This window comes from Rhinatrema bivittatum, chromosome 5, assembly GCF_901001135.1.
Source record: "Rhinatrema bivittatum chromosome 5, aRhiBiv1.1, whole genome shotgun sequence".
NCBI lineage: Eukaryota > Metazoa > Chordata > Amphibia > Gymnophiona > Rhinatrematidae > Rhinatrema > Rhinatrema bivittatum.
In genome coordinates this window covers 3,968,936-3,994,794 of record NC_042619.1, presented here as the reverse complement: position 1 = coordinate 3,994,794, position 25,859 = coordinate 3,968,936, and the positions used below count along the sequence as shown (strand labels likewise).

General features: G+C 49.3%; 1 protein-coding gene across 2 annotated transcripts in view; it reads left to right on the top strand.

Moving 5' to 3' along the window:
• The first annotated feature begins 11,705 nt into the window (after window positions 1-11,705).
• The window catches only part of SMPD1 (sphingomyelin phosphodiesterase 1), a 75,349-nt gene continuing 61,195 nt past the window's right edge, over window positions 11,706-25,859 (top strand). For both annotated transcript variants that reach the window (XM_029601913.1, XM_029601914.1), the window contains exon 1: window positions 11,706-13,430. In XM_029601913.1, the coding sequence (XP_029457773.1) occupies window positions 13,227-13,430 (204 nt within the window). In that variant the 5' untranslated portion in view covers window positions 11,706-13,226. The remainder of the gene's footprint in view (window positions 13,431-25,859) is intronic.

Here is a 25,859-nt window from a genome sequence, read left to right as displayed (position 1 = left end):
ATGCGTTTTGGTCTCTTTCTTCTTTGTTAGGTGAGGGTCAGCACATGTGACTGAGGTGAGGTTTTCTGCTGGCGTGTAGTTTCTGTGTGGGGCACTAGAGCAGACTGGCTTGGTCCATTTTCCTAATAGGAGGTGTATTGGTGTCTTAAGGCCTGGTGTAATATTTTCAGTGTTGCCTTTTCTTAGGTAAGGTGGTTACTGTTTAAGTGCTGGAAATTGGTGCTGTTTTGGTGTGGGATGTTTACTATTTATGCAATTTCTGTTCAGACAGAATACGTATCTTTCCCTTGTGTCATTCTTAATAATAAAAATAATACTGGGCCTTTAATTTGTATTTCCGCCGTGAATTGTAATGAGCAGTGTGTCACACACGTGTGAGCGTGGCCTGTCAGGTGTGTCATGGTGGGAAAAAGGATGAGAACCGCTGCTTTAGAGCAGCGGTTCTCATCCGGTGTGTCGCGACCCACCAATGTGTTGCCAAGCACCGGCAGGTGTGTTGCAGCTGTGCTTCCCTTCTCCCCAGGGGCAGAGCCAAAGAATGGAGAGATACTGCGCACTGCTGCCGGTGGCTGAAGAATGGAGAGACACTGCACGCCACCGGAGGCCAGGCCAGCGGTGGCTGATAAGTGGAGGCCAGGCTTATTGGGCCAAACAATGAGAAGAGGCTCCAAGTGAGCTTGTGTGTGTGTGTGTGTGTGTGTGTGTCTGTGTGTGTGGTAGAATGGGTGCCTGGGTGTGTGAGTGGCACTTTGTGTGTGTGTGTGTGTGGGGTAGAATGCGTGCCTGGGTGCGTGAGTGGCAGCTTTGTGTGTGTGTGTGTGTGTGTGGTAGAATGGGTGCCTGGGTGCGTGAGTGGCAGCTTTGTGTGTGTGTGTGTGTGTGTGGTAGAATGGGTGCCTGGGTGCGTGAGTGGCAGCTTTGTGTGTGTGTGTGGTAGAATGGGTGCCTGGGTGCGTGAGTGGCAGCTTTGTGTGTGTGTGTGTGTGTGTGTGTGTGGTAGAATGGGTGCCTGGGTGCGTGAGTGGCAGCTTTGTGTGTGTGTGGTAGAATGGGTGCCTGGGTGCGTGAGTGGCATCTTTGTGTGTGTGTGTGTGTGTGTGTGTGTGTTAGAATGGGTGCCTGGGTGCGTGAGTGGCATCTTTGTGTGTGTGTATGTGTGTGTGTGTCTATGTGTGTGTGTGTGTGTGTGTGTGTGTGTGTGGTAGAATGGGTGCCTGGGTGCATAATTGGCAGCTTTGTGTGTGTGTGGTAGAATGGGTGCCTGGGTGCGTGAGTGGCAGCTTTGTGTGTGTGGTAGAATGGGTGCCTGGGTGCGTGAGTGGCAGCTTTGTGTGTGTGTCTGTGGTAGAATGGGTGCCTGGGTGCGTGAGTGGCAGCTTTGTGTGTGTGTGTGTGTGTGTGGTAGAATGGGTGCCTGGCTGTGTGAGTGGCAGCTTTGTGTGTGTGTGTGTGTGGTAGAATGGGTGCCTGGGTGCGTGAGTGAGAGCTTGTGTGTGTGTGGTACAATGGGTGCATGAGTGGCAGTGTGTGTGTGGTAGAATGGGTGCCTGGGTGCGTGAGTGAGAGCTTGTGTGTGTGTGGTACAATGGGTGCATGAGTGGCAGTGTGTGTGTGTGGTTGTGACAGATTATATGTGAGCTTATATGTAAGTGACAGAGCATGTGTGTGATTGAGAGAAACAGACTGGTCAGAGGTGATATTTTTCTGTGAGAGAGAGACTGGTCAGGAAGATGACTGGCTAAAAGACAGGAAACAGAGAGTAGGATTAAATGGACAATTTTCTCAGTGGAAGGGAGTAGGCAGTGGAGTGCCTCAGGGATCTGTATTGGGACCCTTACTGTTCAATATATTTATAAATGATCTGGAAAGAAATACGATGAGTGAGATAATCAAATTTGCAGATGACACAAAATTGTTCAGAGTAGTTAAATCACAAGCAGATTGTGATAAATTGCAGGAAGACCTTGTGAGACTGGAAAATTGGGCATCCAAATGGCAGATGAAATTTAATGTGGATAAGTGCAAGGTGATGCATATAGGGAAAAATAACCCATGCTATAATTACACAATGTTGGGTTCCATATTAGGTGCTACAACCCAAGAAAGAGATCTAGGTGGCATAGTGGATAACACATTGAAATCATCGGTTCAGTGTGCTGCGGCAGTCAAAAAAGCAAACATAATGTTGGGAATTATTAGAAAGGGAATGGTGAATAAAACAGAAAATGTCATAATGCCTCTGTATCGCTCCATGGTGAGACCGCACCTTGAATACTGTGTGCAATTCTGGTCGCCACATCTCAAAAAAGATATAATTGCGAAGGAGAAGGTACAGAGAAGGACAACCAAAATGATAAAGGGGATGGAACAGCTTCCCCACGAGGAAAGACTAAAGAGGTTAGGACTTTTCAGCTTGGAGAAGAGACGACTGAGGGGGGATATGATAGAGGTGTTTAAAATCATGAAAGGTCTAGAACGGGTAAATGTGAATCGGTTATTTACTCTCTCAGTTAATAGAAGGACTCGGGGGCACTCCATGAAGTTAGCATGGGGCACATTTAAAACTAATCGGAGAAAGTTCTTTTTTACTCAACGCACAATTAAACTCTGGAATTTGTTGCCAGAGGATGTGGTTAGTGCAGTTAGTATAGCTGTGTTTAAAAAAGGATTGGATAAGTTCTTGGAGGAGAAGTCCATTACCTGCTATTAAGTTCACTTAGAGAATAGCCACTGCCATTAGCAATGGTTACATGGAATAGACTTAGTTTTTGGGTACTTGCCAGGTTCTTATGGCCTGGATTGGCCACTGTTGGAAACAGGATGCTGGGCTTGATGGACCCTTGGTCTGACCCCAGTATGGCAATTTCTTATGATCTTATGACATTGCCACCTATCCCATGACTTTTTACTTTTCCTAGAAGCCTCTCATGAGGAACTTTGTCAAACGCCTTCTGAAAATCCAAGTATACTATATCTACCGGTTCACCTTTATCCACATGTTTATTAACTCCTTCAAAAAAGTGAAGCAGATTTGTGAGGCAAGACTTGCCCTGGGTAAGCCATGCTGACTTTGTTCCATTAAACCATGTCTTTCTATATGTTCTGTGATTTTGATGTTTAGAACACTTTCCATTATTTTTCCTGGCACTGAAGTCAGGCTAACCGGTCTGTAGTTTCCCGGATCGCCCCTGGAGCCCTTTTTAAATATTGGGGTTACATTTACTATCCTCCAGTCTTCAGGTACAATGGATGATTTTAATGATAGGTTACAAATTTTTACTAATAGGTCTGAAATTTCATTTTTGAGTTCCTTCAGAACGTGTGTGTGTGTGTGTGTGTGTGTGTGTAAGAGATACTAATTAGGGAAGTTACTGGTCTGTGTGAGACAGAGACTGGTTGTGGGCCCTAAGGAAGAGGACTGTGAGGACAGAGCTTCAGCAGCCCTTGCTGCTTCTGGTGAGTGCCATTGGCCTGGAAGGGAAAGGAGTAGGAGAGTTGCTGGAGAGGGTAAGTAAAGGTGGCTTTTTAAGTTTATTTTTCTTGATTGGCTGCCATTTTAATTATTGGGTATTATGTGATGTGTCTGCTGTTTTGAAATATTTTATTGATATTTGGATAATTTTTATGAGTTTTTAATTGTTGGCTGTTCTGATCATTCGTTGTTTTGTAACATTTATTAGTATAATTTTACAATTATTTCTGAGTGAGGATCTATCTATAGCAGCTTGGCTTGCTCTGTTTTCCTAATAGGAGGTATATTAGTGTTTAGGGCCTGGTTAAATATTTGTAGTGGTAAATTACTGTATTTTCATAAGGAGGGGTATTGTGCCTGCCAGTAAAGAAAGTTTGTTTTGCTTTTACTGAGATGTCATCAGAACCAGAATATCTTGTACGGTGAGTTCTACGGGTAATGCCCTAGTTTTTATTTTATTTATTTAATGTGTTTTGTATACCGTCATTCAGTTTCGCCATCAGAACAGTTTACAGTAGTCAAGAAATAATACATTGGCTACAAACATCAATGCAGCAAACTTTCATATTGAAGGAAAGTTTGGGGTTTGAAAGGTTAGTTAATTACACATAAAATTATTATTACATATTATCAATCTTATATAGCAGCAGAGTTACTACATACGTTAATGTTGATACATATATATAATAAAAAAAAACTGTTGTTATATATAGGTTAGGGGTAATAAGTGAGGTCAGTTGCACATTATCTTAACTGTTCACATGGTGGGCATTATTTAATTAATAGAGGGACGGAGCATTTATCTTGGTGTTGAGTTGCGTGGTTGATTGCTGGTCTGGTTGACTGAGTGGGTTTGAGTAGGCTCTGGTGAATAACCAGGTTTTCAGGTCTTTTTTTGGAAATGTTGATATTTGGTTGATTTCTTATTTCGATTGGTATTGAGTTCCATAGAGTGGTGCTGCCGATAGATATGGCTCTCTCACGTGTTGAGTTCTGGCGTGAGGGATTTTGAGGAGGCCTTTGTTCACTGAACGTAGGTTCCGTTTAGGAGCGTGGGTTACGATGAATTTGCTTAGCCAGTTGTTTTGCTGTCCTTGGATTATTTTATGCATGATTGTAAGTACTTTGTATTCTATACGGTATTTTATTTGGAGCCAGTGTAACGAGATGAGGGTTGGCGTGATGTGCTCATGTTTTTTTGATCCAGACTGAATTCTGGCGGCTGTGTTCTGCAGGATCTGTAGAGGGCGGATGGTAGCAAGTGGTAGGTCAAGGAGTAGAGCATTGCAGTAATCCAGGTTCGAGTTCTCCTCTGCACCCATTTTTGGGGGGCGAGGGGGTTCCTGAGGATGCAGAATGTACACAGTATTTAAATTTTGCCCCGTGATGGTCACATGTTCAGTGTGTCACACATGTGAGAACCATCTGTCAGGTGTGTCCTGGCCAAAAAAAGGTTGAGAACCACTGCTGTAGAGGATAGGGGAGCTAGGACAGACATTAAGAACATGAGAACATAAGAAATTGCCATGCTGGGTCAGACCAAGCCCAGCATCCTGTTTCCAACAGAGGCCAAAACCAGGCCACAAGAACCTGGCAATTATCCAAACACTAAGAAGAACCCATGCCACTGATGCAATTAATAGCAGTGGCTATTCCCTAAGTACAATCGATTAATAGCCATTAATGGACTTCTCCTCCAAGAACTTATCCAAACCTTTTTTGAACCCAGCTACACTAACTGCACTAACCACCTCCTCTGGCAACAAATTCCAGAGCTTTATTGTGCGTTGAGTGAAAAAGAATTTTCTCCGATTAGTCTTAAATGAGCTACTTGCTAACTTCATGGAATGCCCCCTAGTCCTTCTATTATTCGAAAGTGTAAATAACCGAGTCACATCTACTCATTCAAGACCTCTCATGATCTTAAAGACCTCTATCATATCCTCCCTCAGCCGTCTCTTCTCCAAGCTGAACAGCCCTAACCTCTTCAACCTCTCCTCATAGGGAAGCTGTTCCATCCCCTTTATCAGTTTGGTTGCCCTTCTCTGTACCTTCTCCATCGCAACTATATCTTTTTTGAGATGCGGCGACCAGAATTGCACACAGTATTCAAGGTGTGGTCTCACCATGGAGCGATACAGAGGCATTATGACATTTTCCGTTTTATTCACCATTCCCTTCCTAATAATTCCTAACATTCTATTTGCTTTTTTGACTGCTGCAGCACACTGAGCCGACGATTTTAAAGTATTATCCACTATGATGCCTAGATCTTTTTCCTGGGTGGTAGCTCCTAATAAGGAACCTAACATCGTGTAACTACAGCAAGGGTTATTTTTCCCTATATGCATCACCTTGCACTTGTCCACATTAAATTTCATCTGCCATTTGGATTCCCAATCTTCCAGTCTTGCAAGGTCCTCCTGTAATGTATCACAGTCTGCTTGTGATTTAACTGCTCTGAATAATTTTGTATCATCTGCAAATTTGATTACCTCACTCGTCGTATTCCTTTCCAGATCATTTATAAATATATTGAAAAGCACCGGTCCAAGTACAGATCCCTGAGGCACTCCACTGTTTACCCTTTTCCACTGAGAAAATTGACCATTTAATCCTACTCTCTGTTTCCTGTCTTTTAACCAGTTTGTAATCCACGAAAGGACATCGCCTCCTATCCCATGACTTTTTAGTTTTCGTAGAAGCCTCTCATGAGGGATTTTGTCAAACACCTTCTGAAAATGCAAATACACTACATCTACCGGTTCACCTTTATCCACATGTTTATTAACCCCTTCAAAAAAATGAAGCAGATTTGTTAGGCAAGACTTCCCTTGGGTAAATCCATGTTGACTGTGTCCCATTAAATCTATATGTTCTGTGATTTTGATCTTTAGAATAGTTTCTACTATTTTTCCCGGCACTGAAGTCAGGCTCACTGGACTATAGTTACCCGGATCACCCCTGGAGCCTTTTTTAAATATTGGGGTTACATTGGGCACCATTCAAACATCCCCAAGGTTTCCATGCAGAGGCGGGGAGCATTTTTCAATGAAAGGAGACTCTAGAATGAGGGGTCATGAGATGAGGGTGAAAGGGGGCAGACTCAGGAGTAATCTTAGGAAATATTTCTTTACAGAGAGGGTGGTGGATGCATGGAACGGCCTCCCAGTGGAGGTGCTGAAGATAAAAATAGCATCTGAATTCTTGAAAGCAGGGGATGAAAACAGAGGATCTCTGAGGGAAGAGATGGGAATTGTAAAGCTGATATGGATTGCAGATTAGATAGGCTATGCGGACGTTTTCTGCTATCACATTCCTATGCTTCTATTTCAGGGAGATAAAGGCACTAAACCCTGTAATGATGAAATGATAATTATCTTTAAAAGAAACTGCAAAATATCATCCAAACAAATTCTTGACCAAATTCTCTGTACAAGGGAGAAGATATCCCAAGGTAGCTTAGGTTTTGCACGCGTCAACAGTTAAGGAGAGGACGGAAATGCTTCTCACATTCAGTACTTCTGTGCTTACTGAATTAAATATTGTTAAAACTTCCCCAGCCAAAACAACCTTTGTTTCTCCAAATCTCCAAACTCTTGACTGTTAGCGATTCCTTTAAATATTTTCCTGCAATAACTTCACTTCCTAATGATTTCCTTGCTATTGAAAACATTGCCCTTTTCCTCTTGTCTGCTTTATTAAGGGCAGTATAAGAATTCTACTTCATCTTCGAAATCTCCTTTATAAAATGTTTTCTACTGCAGCACAGGGCTGTAGTACCAGGGAGCACTGCAGAGAGTGGGGGATCCTCACTTAGGGTTGTAGTACCAGGGAGCGCTGCAGAGAGTGGGGGCCCTCACATAGGGCTGTAGTACCAGGGAGCACTGCGGGGAGTGGGGACCCTCACATAGGGCTGTAGTACCAGGGAGCACTGCAGAGAGTGGGGGATCCTCACTTAGGGTTGTAGTACCAGGGAGCACTGCAGAGAGTGGGGGCCCTCACTTAGGGTTGTAGTACCAGGGAGCGCTGCAGAGAGTGGGGGCCCTCACATAGGGCTGTAGTACCAGGGAGCACTGCGGGGAGTGGGGACCCTCACATAGGGCTGTAGTACCAGGGAGCACTGCAGAGAGTGGGGGATCCTCACTTAGGGTTGTAGTACCAGGGAGCGCTGCAGAGAGTGGGGGCCCTCACTTAGGGTTGTAGTACCAGGGAGCACTGCGGGGAGTGGGGACCCTCACATAGGGCTGTAGTACCAGGGAGCACTGCAGAGAGTGGGGGATCCTCACTTAGGGTTGTAGTACCAGGGAGCACTGCGGGGAGTGGGGACCCTCACATAGGGCTGTAGTACCAGGGAGCACTGCAGAGAGTGGGGGATCCTCACTTAGGGCTGTAGTACCAGGGAGCACTGCGGGGAGTGGGGACCCTCACATAGGGTTGTAGTACCAGGGAGCACTGCAGGGAGTGGGGACCCTCACTTAGGGCTGTAGTACCGGGGAGCACTGCGGGGAGTGGGGGTCCTCACATAGGGTTGTAGTACCAGTGAGCACTGCAGGGAGTGGGGACCCTCACATAGGGCTGTAGTACCAGGGAGCACTGCAGGGAGTGGGGGATCCTCACTTAGGGCTGTAGTACCAGGGAGCACTGCAGGGAGTGGGAGATCCTCACTTAGGGCTGTAGTACCAGGGAGCACTGCGGGGAGTGGGGGCCCTCACATAGGGCTGTAGTACCAGGGAGCACTGCAGGGAGTGGGGACCCTCACTTAGGGCTGTAGTACCAGGGAGCACTGCAGGGAGTGGGGACCCTCACATAAAGCTGTAGTACCAGGGAGCGCTGCAGAGAGTGGGGGCCCTCACATAGGGCTGTAGTACCAGGGAGCACTGCGGGGAGTGGGGGATCCTCGCTTAGGGCTGTAGTACCGGGGAGCACTGCAGAGAGTGGGGACCCTCACTTAGGGCTGTAGTACCAGGGAGCACTGCAGAGAGTGGGGGATCCTCACTTAGGGCTGTAGTACCAGGAGGCACTGCAGGGAGTGGGGACCCTCACATAGGGCTGTAGTACCAGGGAGCACTGCGGGGAGTGGGGACCCTCACATAGGGCTGTAGTACCAGGGAGCACTGCGGGGAGTGGGGACCCTCACATAGGGCTGTAGTACCAGGGAGCACTGCAGAGAGTGGGGGATCCTCACTTAGGGCTGTAGTACCAGGAGGCACTGCAGAGAGTGGGGGATCCTCACTTAGGGCTGTAGTACCAGGGAGCACTGCAGAGAGTGGGGGATCCTCACTTAGGGCTGTAGTACCAGGGAGCACTGCGGGGAGTGGGGACCCTCACATAGGGCTGTAGTACCAGGGAGCACTGCAGAGAGTGGGGGATCCTCACTTAGGGCTGTAGTACCAGGAGGCACTGCAGAGAGTGGGAGATCCTCACTTAGGGCTGTAGTACCAGGGAGCACTGCGGGGAGTGGGGACCCTCACATAGGGTTGTAGTACCAGGGAGCACTGCAGAGAGTGGGGACCCTCACTTAGGGCTGTAGTACCAGGGAGCACTGCAGAGAGTGGGGGATCCTCACTTAGGGCTGTAGTACCAGGAGGCACTGCAGGGAGTGGGGATCCTCACATAGGGCTGTAGTACCAGGGAGCACTGCAGTGAGTGGGGACCCTCGCTTAGGGCTGTAGTACCAGGGAGCACTGCAGGGAGTGGGGACCCTCACATAGGGCTGTAGTACCAGGGAGCACTGCAGAGAGTGGGGACCCTCACCTAGGGCTGTAGTACCAGGAGGCACTGCAGGGAGTGGGGACCCTCACATAGGGCTGTAGTACCAGGAGGCACTGCAGGGAGTGGGGGCCCTCACATAGGGCTGTAGTACCAGGGAGCGCTGCAGGGAGTGGGGACCCTAACATAGGGCTGTAGTACCAGGGAGCGCTGCAGGGAGTGGGGGCCCTCACATAGGGCTGTAGTACCAGGGAGCACTGCAGGGAGTGGGGACCCTCACATAGGGCTGTAGTACCAGGGAGCGCTGCAGGGAGTGGGGGCCCTCACATAGGGCTGTAGTACCAGGGAGCGCTGCAGGGAGTGGGGGATCCTCACTTAGGGTTGTAGTACCAGGGAGCGCTGCAGGGAGTGGGGACCCTCACATAGGGCTGTAGTACCAGGGAGCACTGCAGAGAGTGGGGGACCCTCACATAGGGCTGTAGTACCAGGGAGCACTGCAGACAGTGGGGGATCCTCACTTAGGGTTGTAGTACCAGGGAGCACTGCGGGGAGTGGGGACCCTCACATAGGGCTGTAGTACCAGGGAGCACTGCAGAGAGTGGGGACCCTCACATAGGGCTGTAGTACCAGGGAGCGCTGCAGGGAGTGGGTACCCTCACATAGGGCTGTAGTACCAGGGAGCACTGCAGAGAGTGGGGACCCTCACATAGGGCTGTAGTACCAGGGAGCACTGCAGAGAGTGGGGGACCCTCACATAGGGCTGTAGTACCAGGGAGCACTGCAGACAGTGGGGGATCCTCACTTAGGGTTGTAGTACCAGGGAGCGCTGCAGGGAGTGGGGACCCTCACATAGGGCTGTAGTACCAGGGAGCACTGCGGGGAGTGGGGGCCCTCACATAGGGCTGTAGTACCAGGGAGCACTGCGGGGAGTGGGGGATCCTCACTTAGGGCTGTAGTACCAGGGAGCGCTGCAGGGAGTGGGGACCCTCACATAGGGCTGTAGTACCAGGGAGCACTGCGGGGTGTGGGGACCCTCACATAGGGCTGTAGTACCAGGGAGCACTGCGGGGAGTGGGGACCCTCACTTAGGGCTGTAGTACCAGGGAGCACTGCGGGGAGTGGGGACCCTCACATAGGGCTGTAGTACCAGGGAGCGCTGCAGGGAGTGGGGACCCTCACATAAAGCTGTAATACCAGGGAGCACTGCAGGGAGTGGGGACCCTCACAGAGGGCTGTAGTACCAGGGAGCACTGCAGAGAGTGGGGACCCTCACTTAGGGCTGTAGTACCAGGGAGCACTGCAGAGCATGGGGACCCTCACTTAGGGCTGTAGTACCAGGGAGCACTGCAGGGAGTGGGGACCCTCACATAAAGCTGTAGTACCAGGGAGCACTGCAGGGAGTGGGGACCCTCACATAGGGCTGTAGTACCAGGGAGCACTGCAGGGAGTGGGGACCCTCACATAGGGCTGTAGTACCAGGGAGCACTGCAGAGAGTGGGGATCTTCACTTAGGGTTGTAGTACCAGGGAGCGCTGCAGGGAGTGGGGACCCTCACATAGGGCTGTAGTACCAGGGAGCACTGCAGGGAGTGGGGACCCTCACATAGGGCTGTAGTACCAGGGAGCACTGCAGGGAGTGCAGATCCGTCTCATACAGTCTTGGTTGTATGCAGTGCATTTCACTATCTCTGCTGTATCCTGCAGTTTGGTCCCGCAGCACTTTGCATTTAATTCTTTTCCTGAAACAGCAGCTTTATGCCTGAATATGTCCAGGATCCTCCTGCAGTCCTGGAGGGGAAGGTGTGAATGAAGCTGTGGGCTGGATCCCCCTGCAGTCCTGGAGGGGAAGGTGTGAATGAAGCTGTGGGCTGGATCCCCCTGCAGTCCTGGAGGGGAAGGTGTGAATGAAGCTGTGGGCTGGATCCTCCTGCAGTCCTGGAGGGGAAGGTGTGAATGAAGCTGTGGGCTGGATCCCCCTGCAGTCCTGGAGGGGAAGGTGTGAATGAAGCTGTGGGCAGGATCCCCCTGCAGTCCTGGAGGGGAAGGGGTGAATGAAGCTGTGGGCTGGATCCTGCTGCAGTCCTGGAGGGGAAGGGGTGAATGAAGCTGTGGGCTGGATCCTGCTGCAGTCCTGGAGGGGAAGGTCTGAATGAAGCTGTGGGCAGGATCCTGCTGCAGTCCTGGAGGGGAAGGTGTGAATGAAGCTGTGGGCTGGATCCCCCTGCAGTCCTGGAGGGGAAGGTCTGAATTAAGCTGTGGGCTGGATCCTCCTCTAGTCCTGGAGGGGAAGGTGTGAATGAAGCTGTGGGCTGGATCCTGCTGCAGTCCTGGAGGGGAAGGTCTGAATTAAGCTGTGGGCTGGATCCTCCTCTAGTCCTGGAGGGGAAGGTCTGAATTAAGCTGTGGGCTGGATCCTCCTCTAGTCCTGGAGGGGAAGGTCTGAATGAAGCTGTGGGCAGGATCCCAGCTGTTTGCTACTTCCTGGCCCTGCCCCCTCAGCTGATGCATCACATGAAGAGGAAGTGAAGGGAGCAGCAGAGGCAGAGAGGGATCCCCAGAGCTGGTGGAGCCGCTGACAGGAGAAGGGCATCGTCCCAGCTGGGACAGACAGGAGAGCGGAGAGACAGGGATGCTGACAACCGGACAGAGAAACAGGCAGAGAGAGAGACTCGGAGCTGAAAAACTTTGTTGGCTTGCGAATTTAACGTTTTGTCTCAGCACTAGATAATTAATACATTAGATGATGAAAATAAATAAGGGGTATAAATTTACATAGACCACAAGACAGGGAGACCGTCAGAGAATCAGAGAGAGAAAGAAACGAGAGACAGGCAGGAAGATAGGCCGGGGTTAGAGAGACCTGCACATAATCAGAGAAAGAGGTGAGAGAGACAGGCAGGAAGATAGACCAGGGATAGAGAGACCCTCAGAGAATCAGAGAGAGAAAGAAACGAGAGACAGGCAGGAAGATAGGCCGGGGTTAGAGAGACCTGCACATAATCAGAGAAAGAGGTGAGAGAGACAGGCAGGAAGATAGACCAGGGATAGAGAGACCCTCAGAGAATCAGAGAGAGAAAGAAACGAGAGACAGGCAGGAAGATAGACCGGGGTTAGAGAGACCTGCACATAATCAGAGAAAGAGGTGAGAGAGACAGGCAGGAAGATAGACCAGGGATAGAGAGACCCTCAGAGAATCAGAGAGAGAAAGAAACGAGAGACAGGCAGGAAGATAGACCAGGGTTAGAGAGACCTGCACATAATCAGAGAAAGAGGTGAGAAAGACAGGCAGGAAGATGGACCAGGGATAGAGAGACCTGCACATAATCAGAGAAAGACAGGCAGGAAGATAGACCAGGGATAGAGAGACCCTCAGAGAATCAGAGAGAGAAAGAAACGAGAGACAGGCAGGAAGATAGACCGGGGTTAGAGAGACCTGCACATAATCAGAGAAAGACAGGCAGGAAGATGGACCAGGGATAGAGAGACCTGCACATAATGAGAGAAAGAAAGAGGCGAGAGAGACAGGCAGGAAGATAGACCAGGGATAGAGAGACCTGCACATAATCAGAGAGAGAAAGAAACGAGAGACAGGCAGAAAGATAGACCAGGGATAGTGAGACCTGCACATAATCAGAGAGAGAAAGAGGCGAGAGACAGGCAGGAAGATAGACCAGGGATAGAGAGACCTGCACATAATCAGAGAGAGAAAGAAACGAGAGACAGGCAGGAAGATAGACCAGGGATAGTGAGACCTGCACATAATCAGAGAGAGAAAGAGGCAAGAGACAGGCAGGAAGATAGACCAGGGATAGTGAGACCTGCACATAATCAGAGAAAGAGGCGAGAGAGACAGGCAGGAAGATAGACCAGGGATAGTGAGACCTGCACATAATCAGAGAGAGAAAAGAGAGACAGAAAAGGGACAAACAGGAAAAGAGGAGAGGCAGGAGAGGTAGAGAGAGAGAGCCAGGCTGTGGGAGCTCTGAGTTTCCCCTGATTCGTGTCATGAGTGCCTGTGAGGCTTAGGGGACTGTGCAAGGTGCATGATGGGGTCTCTGGCCGGTGCCTGGCTGACTCTGGCGCTCTCCTGTCTGCTCACCCTGCCCTGTGCTGGAACCGCACACCCGGCCATGGAATACCAGCAGCTGCACCACGTCCTGCCCAGACTGGGAATGCAACTCGGATGGAGGAATCTCAGCTGCCCGGTGTGTAAAATCATCTTCACCGTCATCGACATTGGACTGGAGGTAAAACCTTAGGGGCAGAAAAGGGACTCATTTGCAGTGAGGGAACTGACCCCATCGGGGAGAGCTGAGCTACTGCTGTGCGACTTTAATCCCAGCCCATGCTGGCGGTATCGGGTCATCCGGAAACAGAGATCCAGCCCTGTGTGACTCCTATCCCAGGCCATGCTGGTGGTATCGGGTCAGCAGGAACCAGAGATCCAGCCCTGTGTGACTCCTATCCCAGCCCATGCTGGCGGTATTCGGTCAGCCGGAACCAGAGATCCAGCCCTGTGCGACTCTAATCCCAGCCCATGCTGGCGGTATCGGTTCAGCCGGAACCAGAGATCCAGCCCTGTGCGACTCCTATCCCATCCCATGCTGGCAGTATCGGGTCAGCCGGAACCAGAGATCCAGCCCTGTGTGATTCTAAGCCCAGCCCATGCTGGCAGTATCGGGTCATCCGGAACCAGCGATCCAGCCCTGAGTGACTCGTATCCCAGTTTATGCTGGCGGTATCGGGTCAGCCGGAACCAGAGATCCAGCCCTGTACGACTCTAATCCCAGCCCATGCTGGCGCTATCGGGTCATCCGGAACCAGAGATCCAGCCCTGTGCGACTCTAATCCCAGCCCATGCTGGCGGTATCGGTTCAGCCGGAACCAGAGATCCAGCCCTGTGCGACTCCTATCCCATCCCATGCTGGCAGTATCGGGTCAGCCGGAACCAGAGATCCAGCCCTGTGTGATTCTAAGCCCAGCCCATGCTGGCAGTATCGGGTCAGCAGGAACCAGAGATCCAGCCCTGAGTGACTCGTATCCCAGTTTATGCTGGCGGTATCGGGTCAGCCGGAACCAGAGATCCAGCCCTGTACGACTCTAATCCCAGCCCATGCTGGCGCTATCGGGTCATCCGGAAACAGAGATCCAGCCCTGTGTGACTCCTATCCCAGGCCATGCTGGTGGTATCGGGTCAGCAGGAACCAGAGATCCAGCCCTGTGTGACTCCTATCCCAGCCCATGCTGGCGGTATTCGGTCAGCCGGAACCAGAGATCCAGCCCTGTGCGACTCTAATCCCAGCCCATGCTGGCGGTATCGGTTCAGCCGGAACCAGAGATCCAGCCCTGTGCGACTCCTATCCCATCCCATGCTGGCAGTATCGGGTCAGCCGGAACCAGAGATCCAGCCCTGTGTGATTCTAAGCCCAGCCCATGCTGGCAGTATCGGGTCATCCGGAACCAGCGATCCAGCCCTGAGTGACTCGTATCCCAGTTTATGCTGGCGGTATCGGGTCAGCCGGAACCAGAGATCCAGCCCTGTACGACTCTAATCCCAGCCCATGCTGGCGCTATCGGGTCATCTGGAACCAGAGATCCAGCCCTGTGCGACTCTAATCCCAGCCCATGCTGGCGGTATCGGTTCAGCCGGAACCAGAGATCCAGCCCTGTGCGACTCCTATCCCATCCCATGCTGGCAGTATCGGGTCAGCCGGAACCAGAGATCCAGCCCTGTGTGATTCTAAGCCCAGCCCATGCTGGCAGTATCGGGTCAGCAGGAACCAGAGATCCAGCCCTGAGTGACTCGTATCCCAGTTTATGCTGGTGGTATCGGGTCAGCCGGAATCAGAGATCCAGCCCTGTACGACTCTAATCCCAGCCCATGCTGGCGCTATCGGGTCATCCGGAACCAGAGATCCAGCCCTGTGCGACTCCTATCCCAGCCCATGCTGGCGCTATCGGGTCATCCGGAACCAGAGATCCAGCCCTGTGTGACTCCTATCCCAGTCCATGCTGGCGGTATCGGGTCATCCGGAACCAGAGATGCAGCCCTGTGGGACTCCTATCCCAGCCCATGCTGATGGTATCGGGTCAGCAGGAACCAGAGATGCAGCCCCCATGCTGTTACTGTTGGGTCAGTAGGAGCTGGAGATTGGCTCTGTTTGTCTGCTATGGCAGAACAGGAGTTGGGATAGGAGTCGCTGGTGGTATCGGGTCAGCAGGCAGCAGGCATCCAGTGCTATGTGACTCCTGGGAAATGTATATTTCTGGTACTGTTGGGCTAGAATCCAGTTGAATGAATAAGCTGAAGGTTTAGGACAGGCCCTGCTTGAAGTCTCAGCTGCTTTCTTTGTGCTCCTCAGACTGGTTAAGGGCTGGGGGTCCCAGGAGGACATGGCAGTTCTCGGGTGTCTGCTAGAAAGCAGTGGATGATGCTCCCAGCACCTGGATCAGGCCCTGGGGTCTGCAGTACCTGCCACAAGGTGTTACCCTGCTTCCTCATGCAGATGGTAACATTAGCACAGGTGTGGGCCTTGCTTGCAGGAAACAGAAGGGCTGGCACTTGCTGGACAGTAACGATGCAAGTGTTTTATTTATTCGGATACACAGGGTGGAGCTTACTTTTATCTTTTGCTTGCTGTAGTACTAAACCCAGTTCAGTAACGAGTGCAGGTCCCATCGTACCAGTTTAGTTTACCAGTATCCCAGCTCAGTAATGAGTGCAGGTCCCATCGTACCAGTTTAGTTTACCAGTATCCCAGTTCAGTAATGAGTGCAGGTCCCATCGAACCAGTTTAGTTTACCAGTATCCCAGCTCAGTAATGAGTGCAGGTCGCATCGAACCAGTTTAGTTTACCAGTATCCCAGTTCAGTAATGAGTGCAGGTCCCATCGAACCAGTTTAGTTTACCAGTATCCCAGTTCAGTAATGAGTGCAGGTCCCATCGTACCAGTTTAGTTTACCAGTATCCCAGTTCAGTAATGAGTGCAGGACCCATCGTACCAGTTTAGTTTACCAGTATCCCAGCTCAGTAATGAGTGCAGGTCCCATCGTACCAGTTTAGTTTACCAGTATCCCAGCTCAGTAATGAGTGCAGGTCCCATCGAACCAGTTTAGTTTACCAGTATCCCAGCTCAGTAATGAGTGCAGGTCCCATCGAACCAGTTTAGTTTACCAGTATCCCAGCTCAGTAATGAGTGCAGGTCCCATCGAACCAGTTTAGTTTACCAGTATCCCAGTTCAGTAATGAGTGCAGGTCCCATCGAACCAGTTTAGTTTACCAGTATCCCAGCTCAGTAATGAGTGCAGGTCCCATCGAACCAGTTTAGTTTACCAGTATCCCAGTTCAGTAATGAGTGCAGGTCCCATCGTAACCAGTTTAGTTTACCAGTATCCCAGTTCAGTAATGAGTGCAGGTCCCATCGTACCAGTTTAGTTTACCAGTATCCCAGTTCAGTAATGAGTGCAGGTCCCATCGTACCAGTTTAGTTTACCAGTATCCCAGCTCAGTAATGAGTGCAGGTCCCATCGTACCAGTTTAGTTTACCAGTATCCCAGCTCAGTAATGAGTGCAGGTCCCATCGTACCAGTTTAGTTTACCAGTATCCCAGCTCAGTAATGAGTGCGGGATCCCATCGTACCAGTTTAGTTTACCAGTATCCCAGATCAGTAATGAGTGCAGGGTCCCATCGTACCAGTTTAGTTTACCAGTATCCCAGATCAGTAATGAGTGCAGGTCCCATCGTACCAGTTTAGTTTACCAGTATCCCAGATCAGTAATGAGTGCAGGACCCATCGTACCAGTTTAGTTTACCAGTATCCCAGCTCAGTAATGAGTGCAGGTCCCATCGTACCAGTTTAGTTTACCAGTATCCCAGCTCAGTAATGAGTGCAGGTCCCATCGAACCAGTTTAGTTTACCAGTATCCCAGCTCAGTAATGAGTGCAGGTCCCATCGAACCAGTTTAGTTTACCAGTATCCCAGTTCAGTAATGAGTGCAGGTCCCATCGAACCAGTTTAGTTTACCAGTATCCCAGCTCAGTAATGAGTGCAGGTCCCATCGAACCAGTTTAGTTTACCAGTATCCCAGTTCAGTAATGAGTGCAGGTCCCATCGAACCAGTTTAGTTTACCAGTATCCCAGTTCAGTAATGAGTGCAGGTCCCATCGTACCAGTTTAGTTTACCAGTATCCCAGATCAGTAATGAGTGCAGGTCCCATCGTACCAGTTTAGTTTACCAGTATCCCAGTTCAGTAATGAGTGCAGGACCCATCGTACCAGTTTAGTTTACCAGTATCCCAGCTCAGTAATGAGTGCGGGTCCCATCGTACCAGTTTAGTTTACCAGTATCCCAGCTCAGTAATGAGTGCGGGTCCCATCGTACCAGTTTAGTTTACCAGTATCCCAGCTCAGTAATGAGTGCAGGACCCATCGTACCAGTTTAGTTTACCAGTATCCCAGATCAGTAATGAGTGCAGGTCCCATCGTACCAGTTTAGTTTACCAGTATCCCAGATCAGTAATGAGTGCAGGTCCCATCGTACCAGTTTAGTTTACCAGTATCCCAGCTCAGTAATGAGTGCAGGCCCCATCGTACCAGTTTAGTTTACCAGTATCCCAGTTCAGTAATGAGTGCAGGACCCATCGTACCAGTTTAGTTTACCAGTATCCCAGCTCAGTAATGAGTGCAGGTCCCATCGTACCAGTTTAGTTTACCAGTATCCCAGCTCAGTAATGAGTGCAGGCCCCATCGTACCAGTTTAGTTTACCAGTATCCCAGCTCAGTAATGAGTGCGGGTCCCATCGTACCAGTTTAGTTTACCAGTATCCCAGCTCAGTAATGAGTGCGGGTCCCATCGTACCAGTTTAGTTTACCAGTATCCCAGCTCAGTAATGAGTGCGGGACCCATCGTACCAGTTTAGTTTACCAGTATCCCAGCTCAGTAATGAGTGCGGGTCCCATCGTACCAGTTTAGTTTACCAGTATCCCAGCTCAGTAATGAGTGCAGGCCCCATCGTACCAGTTTAGTTTACCAGTATCCCAGCTCAGTAATGAGTGCAGGCCCCATCGTACCAGTTTAGTTTACCAGTATCCCAGTTCAGTAATGAGTGCAGGACCCATCGTACCAGTTTAGTTTACCAGTATCCCAGCTCAGTAATGAGTGCGGGTCCCATCGTACCAGTTTAGTTTACCAGTATCCCAGCTCAGTAATGAGTGCAGGCCCCATCGTACCAGTTTAGTTTACCAGTATCCCAGCTCAGTAATGAGTGCAGGCCCCATCGTACCAGTTTAGTTTACCAGTATCCCAGTTCAGTAATGAGTGCAGGACCCATCGTACCAGTTTAGTTTACCAGTATCCCAGCTCAGTAATGAGTGCGGGTCCCATCGTACCAGTTTAGTTTACCAGTATCCCAGCTCAGTAATGAGTGCGGGTCCCATCGTACCAGTTTAGTTTACCAGTATCCCAGCTCAGTAATGAGTGCGGGCCCCATCGTACCAGTTTAGTTTACCAGTATCCCAGCTCAGTAATGAGTGCGGGTCCCATCGTACCAGTTTAGTTTACCAGTATCCCAGCTCAGTAATGAGTGCGGGTCCCATCGTACCAGTTTAGTTTACCAGTATCCCAGCTCAGTAATGAGTGCGGGTCCCATCGTACCAGTTTAGTTTACCAGTATCCCAGATCAGTAATGAGTGCGGGTCCCATCGTACCAGTTTAGTTTACCAGTATCCCAGATCAGTAATGAGTGCGGGTCCCATCGTACCAGTTTAGTTTACCAGTATCCCAGCTCAGTAATGAGTGCGGGTCCCATCGTACCAGTTTAGTTTACCAGTATCCCAGCTCAGTAATGAGTGCGGGTCCCATCGTACCAGTTTAGTTTACCAGTATCCCAGATCAGTAATGAGTGCAGGACCCATCGTACCAGTTTAGTTTACCAGTATCCCAGCTCAGTAATGAGTGCGGGTCCCATCGTACCAGTTTAGTTTACCAGTATCCCAGATCAGTAATGAGTGCAGGCCCCATCGTACCAGTTTAGTTTACCAGTATCCCAGCTCAGTAATGAGTGCGGGTCCCATCGTACCAGTTTAGTTTACCAGTATCCCAGCTCAGTAATGAGTGCAGGCCCCATCGTACCAGTTTAGTTTACCAGTATCCCAGTTCAGTAATGAGTGCAGGACCCATCGTACCAGTTTAGTTTACCAGTATCCCAGCTCAGTAATGAGTGCAGGTCCCATCGAACCAGTTTAGTTTACCAGTATCCCAGCTCAGTAATGAGTGCAGGCCCCATCGTACCAGTTTAGTTTACCAGTATCCCAGATCAGTAATGAGTGCAGGTCCCATCGTACCAGTTTAGTTTACCAGTATCCCAGCTCAGTAATGAGTGCAGGACCCACCGTACCAGTTTAGTTTACCAGTATCCCAGATCAGTAATGAGTGCAGGTCCCATCGTACCAGTTTAGTTTACCAGTATCCCAGATCAGTAACGAGTGCAGGCCCCATCGTACCAGTTTAGTTTACCAGTATCCCAGTTCAGTAATGAGTGCAGGACCCATCGTACCAGTTTAGTTTACCAGTATCCCAGCTCAGTAATGAGTGCGGGTCCCATCGTACCAGTTTAGTTTACCAGTATCCCAGCTCAGTAATGAGTGCAGGCCCCATCGTACCAGTTTAGTTTACCAGTATCCCAGCTCAGTAACGAGTGCAGGTCCCATCGTACCAGTTTAGTTTACCAGTATCCCAGCTCAGTAATGAGTGCAGGCCCCATCGTACCAGTTTAGTTTACCAGTATCCCAGCTCAGTAATGAGTGCAGGTCCCATCGTACCAGTTTAGTTTACCAGTATCCCAGCTCAGTAATGAGTGCAGGTCCCATCGTACCAGTTTAGTTTACCAGTATCCCAGATCAGTAATGAGTGCAGGTCCCATCGTACCAGTTTAGTTTACCAGTATCCCAGATCAGTAATGAGTGCAGGACCCATCGTACCAGTTTAGTTTACCAGTATCCCAGCTCAGTAATGAGTGCAGGCCCCATCGTACCAGTTTAGTTTACCAGTATCCCAGATCAGTAATGAGTGCAGGTCCCATCGTACCAGTTTAGTTTACCAGTATCCCAGCTCAGTAATGAGTGCAGGACCCACCGTACCAGTTTAGTTTACCAGTATCCCAGATCAGTAATGAGTGCAGGTCCCATCGTACCAGTTTAGTTTACCAGTATCCCAGATCAGTAACGAGTGCAGGCCCCATCGTACCAGTTTAGTTTACCAGTATCCCAGTTCAGTAATGAGTGCAGGACCCATCGTACCAGTTTAGTTTACCAGTATCCCAGCTCAGTAATGAGTGCGGGTCCCATCGTACCAGTTTAGTTTACCAGTATCCCAGCTCAGTAATGAGTGCAGGCCCCATCGTACCAGTTTAGTTTACCAGTATCCCAGCTCAGTAACGAGTGCAGGTCCCATCGTACCAGTTTAGTTTACCAGTATCCCAGCTCAGTAATGAGTGCAGGCCCCATCGTACCAGTTTAGTTTACCAGTATCCCAGCTCAGTAATGAGTGCAGGTCCCATCGTACCAGTTTAGTTTACCAGTATCCCAGCTCAGTAATGAGTGCAGGTCCCATCGTACCAGTTTAGTTTACCAGTATCCCAGATCAGTAATGAGTGCAGGTCCCATCGTACCAGTTTAGTTTACCAGTATCCCAGATCAGTAATGAGTGCAGGTCCCATCGTACCAGTTTAGTTTACCAGTATCCCAGATCAGTAATGAGTGCAGGTCCCATCGTACCAGTTTAGTTTACCAGTATCCCAGATCAGTAACGAGTGCAGGCCCCATCGTACCAGTTTAGTTTACCAGTATCCCAGTTCAGTAATGAGTGCAGGACCCATCGTACCAGTTTAGTTTACCAGTATCCCTGCTCAGTAATGAGTGCGGGTCCCATCGTACCAGTTTAGTTTACCAGTATCCCAGCTCAGTAATGAGTGCAGGCCCCATCGTACCAGTTTAGTTTACCAGTATCCCAGCTCAGTAACGAGTGCAGGTCCCATCGTACCAGTTTAGTTTACCAGTATCCCAGCTCAGTAATGAGTGCAGGCCCCATCGTACCAGTTTAGTTTACCAGTATCCCAGCTCAGTAATGAGTGCAGGTCCCATCGTACCAGTTTAGTTTACCAGTATCCCAGCTCAGTAATGAGTGCAGGTCCCATCGTACCAGTTTAGTTTACCAGTATCCCAGCTCAGTAATGAGTGCAGGTCCCATCGTACCAGTTTAGTTTACCAGTATCCCAGCTCAGTAATGAGTGCAGGTCCCATCGTACCAGTTTAGTTTACCAGTATCCCAGATCAGTAATGAGTGCAGGCCCCATCGTACCAGTTTAGTTTACCAGTATCCCAGATCAGTAATGAGTGCAGGACCCATCGTACCAGTTTAGTTTACCAGTATCCCAGATCAGTAATGAGTGCAGGTCCCATCGTACCAGTTTAGTTTACCAGTATCCCAGCTCAGTAATGAGTGCAGGTCCCATCGTACCAGTTTAGTTTACCAGTATCCCAGCTCAGTAATGAGTGCAGGTCCCATCGTACCAGTTTAGTTTACCAGTATCCCAGCTCAGTAATGAGTGCGGGTCCCATCGTACCAGTTTAGTTTACCAGTATCCCAGCTCAGTAATGAGTGCAGGTCCCATCGTACCAGTTTAGTTTACCAGTATCCCAGCTCAGTAATGAGTGCAGGTCCCATCGTACCAGTTTAGTTTACCAGTATCCCAGCTCAGGTTCTCAGCACAACCCAAGGCTCTGGAGCTTCACCTCCTGCAGCCCTTAGTCATCAAGTTGCCAGAACCTTGGGCCTTTTTTCAACCTCCTGAGGACCTGTCCAGATCTTCCTGGCTGGGGCAATGTCCAAGGCTAACCCAGGTCTGAGTCTACATCAGTTTAACTCCCTCTGTGGCCTCACAAGCAGGGCACAAGCCGCTGACTCCAAACTACCTTTTTTGTCCGGACATTTGCTGGGGGTCATTGTGTAACAGGAAGCTAGAAAGCCCTGCGTTTTAGGGTATGGAGGAGTGAGAATGTGCCGTGTGTGCCCATGAGCGCTCAGAGGGCAGGCTGGGGGCAGCTTCTCACTGCCAGCGCATAGGCAGAGGGACGATTGCAGTTGTATTTCTGGTAGAGGAAGTGGTTTCCAGATTAAAGACCGTCAGGCTGTTGCAGGAAATGCTTCTCACTCAGATAGAAAGGATCGATGTGGAATAGGCTAAAAGTGTGCAGTGGGGTCTCTGGAGGTGTGAGATTCGGAATAGGAAACGAGAGTGCTGCTCTTCTTTGAATAGGGCTCAGTATTCAGCTAAAATGTAAGAGTTCTCAGGGAGCAGAGAGGGGCTCCCGGGTTCTTTCCTTCTGGATTTTCTTCCTTCCTCCCCTTGTGAGGTCACACTTGCCAGTATCCTCCGTCTCCAGCAATTTGTGGGCGAGTGAGAAGTTTCTGCTCCGCTCCCAGGGCCTTGCTCGGCCTTTGGCCCGTTGCCTGCCTTGGGGCTCCTTTGGCGCCTGTCCTTAGGGAACACTTCCTGGAGTAGTCGCGCGCGCCCAGAGAAGGAGAAATAACTGAAGGCCTCTTGCTTTGTCTCTATGCTTGAGCTCCCTCGGGTCCCACTCCTAATACTCCTAGGGGTTTTAAGTGAGCTGCCTGTCATTAGATTTGGGAAGAGAGGAATTTTGGGAGGGTGGCAGATGGGCTTCTCCCCTCGGGTCCCTTCCCTCTCCGGCTCATGGCCTGGGCTGGATAAACCGAAAGCTTCTTTTCAGTAAAAGAAAGTGAGGAAGAGGGAAAGCCGGGGAAGAGGGAAAGCCATGGAAGAGTAAAGCTGCGTGCATCAGAGGTGGCACAGGGGAACCACAGGACCGTTTCTTCAAGGAGAATGGTCCTACCTTCATTTCTCTCGTTTTTATTCTCACCTCCACGTAAATAGTGACCTCTAACTTGTGTTATTGAACATATTAATATTATAACTCTTACTTAATTATTTCTTCTTTACTGAATATGTAAATTTATTTATTTATTTATTTCGGATTTTTATATACCGACATTCTCAATACAAGTATCGAATCAGGTCGGTTTACATATAACAAAACTTTCGCAAAAAAGGCGTTACATTGAACAGCGTTTCTTAACATATAGCATATAGCATATAGCATATAACATATAGCATATAGGTATAAATAATAGAATTAAATATTACATAGATAATAATAATAATAACTCATCAACAGGATGTGGGTAAATGTTCGGCATGTTTAAAGCGAGAATAAATATCTAGAAAAATTAAAGGGGTAGACTAAATTGGGATATGAGGGAACATAGACCATGTTGATGTGCAAAAAATGCGAGATATGCATGAGTTAAGGAAGACTGATGAATCAGAGACGAAGTCTTAAACAGGTGTGTAGTTCAGATCTTGTGATATATGCAGTTTATGTAAACCGTGGTGATCATTCACTGGAACGACGGTGTATCAAAAGCACAAATAAAATGATCTGCTTAGAACAAATTTGGATTTGAATTGGGCGGGCTAGAAAACAACTTAATGAAATGCACACATCAGCAATACACCACCACCACCCGGATTTAACTAGGGGTTGAGTAAGAAACCACAGGGACATTACGCTAAGTTGTTTGCAAGCATACTCCAGGAAACCAAGCAGAGAAAATCATTAAATAGTGGAAGATCGGAATATTCCTAATGTGTCAGTAACCTCTCCAGAGGGGGAAGAAAGCAGATGGAATCTTTCTATTAGCGAATGGAGAAGTAGAAATTACAATCTTCTGGATCCAGGCAAGGGCAATGAAAGGAGGAAGTGCAGGGCTGGGATTGTAAGACTGAAATGAGAACAAAGAAAAGCAGAAACACTAAATGTTTTTGTTCAGCGTTCACCGAAGGGTCACGGATATCTGGCAAGTGGGGGCAGAAGTCACCCTGTTTACAGGAGAGAAGGTTTGCATGGAACTAGCAAAACTTAAGTGGGGCCAGAAAAGATCTCTCTCGGGATGAGATAAAAGAGCATCTGCCGTGGCTCAGTTGAAAACGTTTACAGATGGGAATGGCCCTGAGAATTGGAGGAGGTCGATAAATACAGGCTGGTTACTCTTATCTCACTGTCCTGTAAATGAATGGAGAATCTACGAAAGAATGCATAGTGGAATATCTTGAGTCCCAGTGAGTTATAGGGTAGGATCCAAGACAGGATAATTTTACCAGAAGATCTTGTCAAACAAATCTGATCATTTTAACTGGGTGACCAGAGAATTAGATCAAGGCCATGCATTTTAGGTACTGCCTCATACAGGAGGCTCATAAATAAATTGAGCAGCCTATCAGTGGGAACCAAGATGGTTGACTAAGTTGGACAACAAACTAGTGTTAAGTGGAGATCATGCCAAAAAACGAGGGGTTATCAGTGGAGTGTCTCAGGGATTGATTCTGGGACTGGGATACTTCCATACTGTCAGTGATAATGCGGTGACATTAATAGGAAAGGTTTGTCTTATTGCAGATGACACTAAGATCTGCAACAGATTGTACTTTCCTGATGGAGTAAACTAATGGGTGAATTTTCAAAGGGCCGCATGCGTAAAAATTGGGACTTACGCTCAACGTGCTGGGCCCTGTAAAAGGGGCGGGCTGGGGAGTGTGGTCGGGGCAGGGCAGGAGAGAGGTCGGCCATTAGCTATCGTTCTGTGGAAATGTGCACCGGCAGCCAGCCGGCGCGCAGAAGTTGCTTCTCTTCCGACGGAGCAGTAAGTAAAAAAACAAAAAAAATGGGGGTAGTTAGGGTTAGGTTAGGGGTCGGGGTGGAGAGGGGAAGAGGTAGGAAGAGTAGGGTTAGGGATTGGAAAGTTCCCTCCCAATCTGTTCCTTAATTGGAGGGAACTTGCGTCGCCACGCGTAATTTACTAAAATTCACCCGCCCCGCGCACCACCTGCGCACATGGATTTTAATAACTGGCGCGCCTATGGACGTGGCCAACGGATTGTATAACATGCGCGCGCCGGGAACCACACACACACGCACTCCTTTTAAAATCTACCCCTAAATGAAGAGCGACTGTACAAAGCTTGGAGTGGTCAGGAGTTTGGCAAATACAATTAAATGTGAAATGTATGGAACAGTGGTTCCCAATCCTGTCCTGGGGACCCCCCCACACCCAGTCGGGTGTTCAGGATATCCTGAGAGAAAATTTGCATGCATATCCTGAACACCCGACTGGCTGGGGAAGTCCCCAGGGCAGGGTTGGGAGCCACTGGCATGGAATCATTCAGTTATGGTACATGGGACAGTGTATAATGGGAGTGAGCAGTGATGGATTTAGGATTTTGCTTCTCCAAGGCACAATTGGCACAGCCTCTCCGCCCCCCGCCCCCCCCCCCCCCAATACATAGACCTGAATTCTTAGAGAAGGCTGGGGATGGACGCATGCTGGACTATAGGCATTGAGCACTGATATTCAGCCCTACGTGGGTAAAGTTAATGGTTAATCCTGCTCAGAAAAACACCTGTCCTGAAGTTCCCAGGGTCATGTTATTCAGCCAAATACTGGCAGAGTACGTTCCCCTGAATTTCTGGGTAAAGGGTTCGCAGGTAACTTTCCTGCTTACTGTTTGGCTGAATATCTACCTTTTTGTTTTTGAATT